The 6,426-nt window shown below is 43.1% G+C and overlaps 1 protein-coding gene across 1 annotated transcript in view; it reads left to right on the forward strand.

The window, feature by feature from the left end:
• Window positions 1-6,426, forward strand: part of FAM228B (family with sequence similarity 228 member B) — a 56,213-nt gene that overhangs the window by 45,808 nt on the left and 3,979 nt on the right. Inside the window, 3 exon segments of the mRNA XM_017893360.1 lie at window positions 1,923-2,030; window positions 4,580-4,694; window positions 4,696-4,727. Coding sequence (XP_017748849.1) covers window positions 1,923-2,030; window positions 4,580-4,694; window positions 4,696-4,727 — 255 coding nt within the window.

The raw sequence follows: 6,426 nt of genomic DNA on the forward strand, positions 1-6,426 counted from the left end.
TTTTTTTTGAGGCAGAGTCTCGCTCTGTCGCCCTGGCTGGAGTGCAGTGGCCGGATCTCAGCTCACTGCAAGCTCCGCCTCCCGGGTTTATGCCATTCTCCTGCCTCAGCCTCCCGAGTAGCTGGGACTACAGGTGCCCGCCACCTCACCCGGCTAATTTTTGTATTTTTAGTAGAGACGAGGTTTCACCATGTTAGCCAGGATGGTCTCGATCTCCTGACCTCGTGATCCACTCGTCTTGGCCTCCCAAAGTGCTGGGATTACAGGCTTGAGCCACCGCGCCCGGCCCTCTTTCCGTTTTATACCAAATTTCTGGGATCATTTTCCTTTGTTCTAAAGTTTTGCCTTTACAATTCAATGTTTGTTTACCTTTGAAGATAATTTGCCAAGCACACGATTCTAGGTTGACATTTATTTCGCTTAATGTTTTAAAGACATAGTTCTGTTGTGTTTTGGCTTCTATTGTTTTTGAGAAGTCTGCTGTCATTCTGATTTTTTTGTCCTTTTTCTGTGGCTGCTGTTAAGATCTTCTCTTTGTCTTTAGGTGTCCTGCATTCTCACTGCTGGTGTCTGGGTATGGGTTTCTTTTTCTTTTTTCTTTTTTTTATTTTGAGACAGGGTCTCATTTTGTCACCCAGACTGGAGTGCAGTGGTGCAATCTCGGCTCACTGCAGCCTTGACCTCCTGGGCTCAAGCGATCCCCCGTCCTGTAGCTCCCCAGGGGACTACAGGCATGCACCACCACACCTGGCTAATTTTGTGTTTTTAGTAGAGATGAGGTTTCACCATGTTGACCAGGCTGGTCTCGAACTCCTGGATTCAAGGGGTTTATCCATCTCAGCCTCCCAAAGTGCTGGGATTGCAAGCGTGAGCCACTGCACCCAGCTGGATTTCTTTTTATTTAACCTACTGGTATATGTTGTGCTTCCTGGATCTCTGTATTCATGTTTATCATCAGTTCAGGAAAATATACAGCAATTATTTTAAATATTGCTTTTACTTAATTCTTTGCATTCTGCTTCTGGGCTTAGATTAGATATATATTAGGCCTTCTTATTATCTTAGTATCTTTTAATATGTCCTTTATATTTTCCATTTTCCTAGGCAATTTCTTTGTATATATTTTCCAGCTTGCTAATTCTTTCTTCACTGTGTTGGATATTAAGATTTTAATTTCTTAAATTTCCTTTTTTCCCCCAATATGCTTGTTCATTCCCGATAGGCTCTTATTGCTTTCTTATCCGTGGGTGCAAGATTGGAGGACTCTAAAGTACCTGTCTGCCACCCCATGGCAAAGAACTGGAAAGTGGAATGTTTGGATTCTCTCTAGGGAAAAACATTTTACATAATGCTTATAAATGACACAATTTTGTGGCTTATTTTACTACAGAGTTTAAACTCTTAGTGGATAGGGAGTACTTTAAACTTTGCTTAACTGATCCTTGGTTCTCAGTGAATAGTAAATCAATCTCCATCATGGTTTCAGAAACTCTAAAACAACTAATTTCATCTAAGAATGTATACTAGTTTGGAGTAATGATGTTTTTGTCTCTATGTTTAGTAGTCAGTGTATAATAATACTTACGACATAAATGTAAGCTAGTATTGTTTTCAAAACATTCTCATACCACCAGGCGTGGAGGCTCATGCCTATAATCTCAGCACTTTGGGAGGCCGAGGCAGGAGGATCGCGTGAGGCCAGGAGTTTGAGACAAGCCTGGGCAACATGTTGAGACCCCATCTCTACAAAAAATAATAAATCCCTTGACGTGGTGGTGCATGCCTGTAGTTCCAGCTACTTTGGAGGGTGGCTGAAGTGGGAGGGATCCCTTGAGCCCAGGAGGTTGAGGCTGGACCATGTCTCAAAAAACAATATTGAAAAAGAACAAAAAAACCTTCTCACACTTGTTATCTTGTTAAAGGTTAAAAGTGAAAGTGAATTTTAATGACTGTAGTTTTGATTTGAAACCCTTGGCAAGAGCTCCTTATCTTTTGGAATCCCAGGAAGAAGAAAAAACAGTTATTTACAAGTAAGTCTGTTCTTCCATAGCGTTGCTTTTCTTTTGCTGAGATGCTAGACTGTGCTGTCATCCCCTGCCATCCTGTCATGTTGCTGAGACAGTGCTGAGGCACACACCAGGCTCCATTGTGGGAGGACACTGGGCATCTCCCACCACTGTGTCTGGTGAGGTGGCAACACTTCCCAGGCTTTTCTGGTCTTAAAGAACAAGTAGGCTGGGTGCAGTGGCTCATGTCTGTAATCCCAGCAATTTGGAAGGCCAAGGCGGGTGGATCACCTGAGGTTAGGAGTTTGAGACCAGCCTGGCCAACATGGTGAAACCCTGTCTCTCCTAAAAATACAAAAATTAGCCAGGCGTGGTGGTGGGCACCTATAATCCCAGCTACTTGGGAGGCTGAGGCAGGAGAATTGTTTGAACCCGGGAGGCAGAAGTTGCAGTGAGCCAAGATTGTGCCACTGCACTCCAGCTTGGGCGACAGAACAAGACTCTGTCTCAAAAACAAACAAAAAACAAACAACAACAACAAAAACAAGTCGCTAATACAGAAATAACAAACACAGAAATGGAAAAAAATTGTTAACAACTTGTACTAAAGCTACAAGGTTAGGAGATTTAAAATTGAATTGGAGTAGTATAAATGGAGTTTGGGACTCGTTTGGGTGGGTAGTAGCTGTTACAATATCTTACCCAGAGTGAAAGATGTTATAATCAGAGAAGTGGTACTTACTATCAAATACTATGTATATAATATGAGGAATCATCTCAGCTAACTAGTTATAGAATTAAGAGATTTCTCTACATAATTACGTAACTTGTAACTATCTGGTTAAAAGTCATGCAGTCCCTCAGATATTGCTGGAGGGAATGTAAAATGGTGCAGCAACTTTGGAAGGCAGCTTGGCAGTTTCTCAAGATGTTAAACATTAAATTATTATGTGAACCAGCAATTCCGCTCCTAGGTTTCTACTCAGGAGTAATGAAAACATATATCCACATAGAGGCAAGGATGTGGGTGCTCATAGCAGCATTATTCACAACAGCCAAAAAAGTGGAAACAACCCAAATGTCTATCAGCTGATGAATGGATAAACAAGATGTGGTATATCCATACAATGGAATGGTGATACATGCTGCAACATAGACAAACTTCAAAACCATTGTACTCAGTGAAGGAAGCCAATAACAAAAGGCTACATATAGTATGTTTTTAAATACAAAATGTTCAGAAAAGGCAAATCTATAAAGACAGAAGGCAGATAGTAGTTGCTTAGGTCTGGGGATACGAGTGGAGAGTGAGTTAATGAGCATGGAGCCTTGGGGTTGGTGAAAATGTTCTAAAATAAGATTGTAGTGGTGGTTGCACAACTCTGTAAATATACTAAAAACCATTGACTTGTACACTTAAAATGGGTGAATTTAATGTCATATAAATTATACCTTATTAAAATTGTTGATAACAATAATAAAAAAAAAAAACCTGGCAAGGTGGAAGAAAAGTGAGCTTATGTGACTTTCTAGGAGATGAGCTTACAATTCTCTGTTCCTAAAAAGTGCCCGAAGTAAGCTGCAGTAGTTTCTTTTCCTGAACAGGCTCAGAATTTGTTGAATAAATACAGTGTGGCAGAAGCTGGAGGGCTTTTGGAGATGCTGGTATGACCAGCAGAGAGAACAGCTGATTGTCTCCCAAGGACCTTAGTGATGTAAAGTAGAAACAGATGACAGCTGGGGAGGGCACTGGCCAACATGGGCTTACTGTCCTTGAGGTGTGGTTTAACCATTTGCTGGGTTGTCTTTTGAATAGGAGCCACAATTGAGGGGAAAAAGGAAGTGTCCAAACTAAGCCCTATTTGCTTGGTAGCTGAAGGCCTTAAAAGATACAATGATTGATTGAAAAGATAGAACTGAGAATCACTCTTGCATATTAGGGTCCAAAGGAGTAAGTTCCTCTGCAATCCCTAATTGCCAGAGTCTCAAATAGACCTAGTTGGGTAAGATTTTAGGATAATCGGCATCTTAATTCCATTTAATTTTGATGAATGATATAAAAGGAGAGATTTTGTTCTCAAATACATCTTCTAGCAGAGCGAGACCCACATGTGAAGGAGGATATTGTGTTGCTGGAGTAGTGGGGTCCTATATTTTAGACTAGAGGCTTAAGTCTAGGCTCACTCTAGAAGGCGGAGGAAGACTGGATTCTCTTCCATGAAAAGGGAAGCATCCCAATTCTGGCAGCAGGGGTGGAGAAGGCACATTTGTCTTTGGCAGAGTTAGACCTTCTCAGGGAGGGCAAACTGGACAGCTCTGTGAGGGATCCTTCACTCCAGAGGACCCAAAGCTGTCTGATGAAGCAGCACAGAGACTGCAGATGAAACGGTGACTAGAGCAAGGCAATACTATTTATTTGGATTTATTTTCACACAAAAAACATGTAAATACATTTATTTTCACAAAAATACATACATTCACATAGAACTCATCACCTTCAAATTTAAATAAAAATATTAAGTGCTACAGTTGAGAGTTAAGAGAATCCCTTCCTTTCTGGTTCCTTCATGCAGAAACAAAGGGTCATCCTTTCTAGAAAGAGAACCGCTGTGTTATCGAGACGGAAAGAATCCAAGTGCCAAAGAGGCCATCTCTGAAGGGTATTTTTCTTCCTTGAGCCTCAGCCAGGAAGGAGGCAGAACGGGAGGAAGACCAGAATGGGTAAGAGCTGGGGCTGTCCCATTTCATCATACATAAGGCGGCAACCGCTGATACCAAAATCTGAGCACCTGGGAACTTTCTTTGTATGGCAGGCTTCCAGGAAGAGAGGAGGCAGTGGGGAATAGGTTAGAAGCAGCATTCCCTTTATTCAGAGGGAATGGAGAGAGCCACCTGGCTCCCTGGTGGAGCCACACGATGAGGGTGTCCCCGGTGGGTGGGCCACGCTGTCCAGGATTTCCCTAGCCCCTCTCTCATTCTGCCATCTCTACCCTGTCTCTACCATCTACCACTTAGCATAGCCAGGCCAGGGCCCACATTTTGTTATTCTTAAGGCAGTCAAGATAGGTAGAAAATTTTCAAAAGGACTAATACTAAATTAAAGTAGTAAAATTTGGGAAGTGAAAGCCCCCATATTGAGAGATTGCCACCAGCAGAGAGGAGCACCCGTGCTTTCTCACTCGGCACCTCGTGACTCCTGGATTGCATTAGGGTCGAGTGAGGGCTTATTCTCTGTGGACCCTGGAGTAGGCCCTGTGACTGGTGAAAAGGATCCCAGGAGAAAACTCATGAATAAGGGAGAATGTGAGACTTCAGACTGAAATTACTAGAAATGCTTGGAAGTAAAGGAGGAAAATGAAACTGAGGAACCAGAGCAGTTAATTAAAACCTAGAGTAACCAGGAGATCCAGAGTTTCCTGAAAGAATGGGAATTTCTTGCATTTGAAGAGCTGAGAAGAAGAATCATGAATTATTGAGAGGAACTGCCTAGTGTCTCAAGCAGGGGGGCATAAAGAAGAGCTGGCGCCTATATCTCCAGTTGACAAGCTTGCAGGGCTCATACTGGACTCCTCATGAGGCCAACTCAAGGCCAGGGAGCAACCCTGGCCCTGTCCTTACAGAGAGGCCCTACACAGGATTCTGGGATACAGATAAAAGGACAATGCCTTTTCAGGTCCTCTGTGCAGATGTGATCGTCCCTCCAACTCCTAGTGCCAGCCCCTGTTTGCTCTGAAGCTCTGCTATTAGTCCCCTATGTGATCTCCAAGAAGGATCTTCAGGTCCCAGATGGGGGTCCTCCACGGTCAGCTCCATGCCTGTTGTCTGCCGTTGTCCCTGCAGCCCCCAGCCCCAGCAGCAGCTGTCAACCTCTTCTGACCCTGATCTCGATTTTGAACTTAAAGACATTTAGAACCTGGATTCTTGATTCTGTGTGAATGACCATGGAAGAGCACAATTTTATACCCTGGTGCATGACTCCTTCCTCTCCCAGAATGTGCAATAAATGAAGAAAAAAGCCCCAACATTTAAAATGTAAAGTTTATAGAAATACTAGGTGTTGGGCCGTGTGCAGTGGCTCACGCCTGCAATCCCAGCACTTTGGGAGGCTAAGGTGGGCGGATCACCTGAGGTTGGGAGTTCGAGACCAGCCTGACCAACATGAAGAAACCCTGTCTCTACTAAAAACACAAAGTTAGCCAGGCGTGGTGGAGGGCGCCTGTAATCCCAGCTACTCGGGAGGCTGAGGTAGGAGAATCGGTTGAACCCGGGAGGTGGAGATTGCAGTGAGTTGAGATCATGCCATTGCACTCCAGCTCAGGCAACACGAGCAAAACTCCCATCTCAAAAAAAAAAATCTATCTATATATAGATATATATATATAGATATATTTACATAGATATATATATATAGATAGATAGA

This window comes from Rhinopithecus bieti, unplaced genomic scaffold (genome assembly GCF_001698545.2).
Source record: "Rhinopithecus bieti isolate Rb0 unplaced genomic scaffold, ASM169854v2 scaffold_23816, whole genome shotgun sequence".
NCBI lineage: Eukaryota > Metazoa > Chordata > Mammalia > Primates > Cercopithecidae > Rhinopithecus > Rhinopithecus bieti.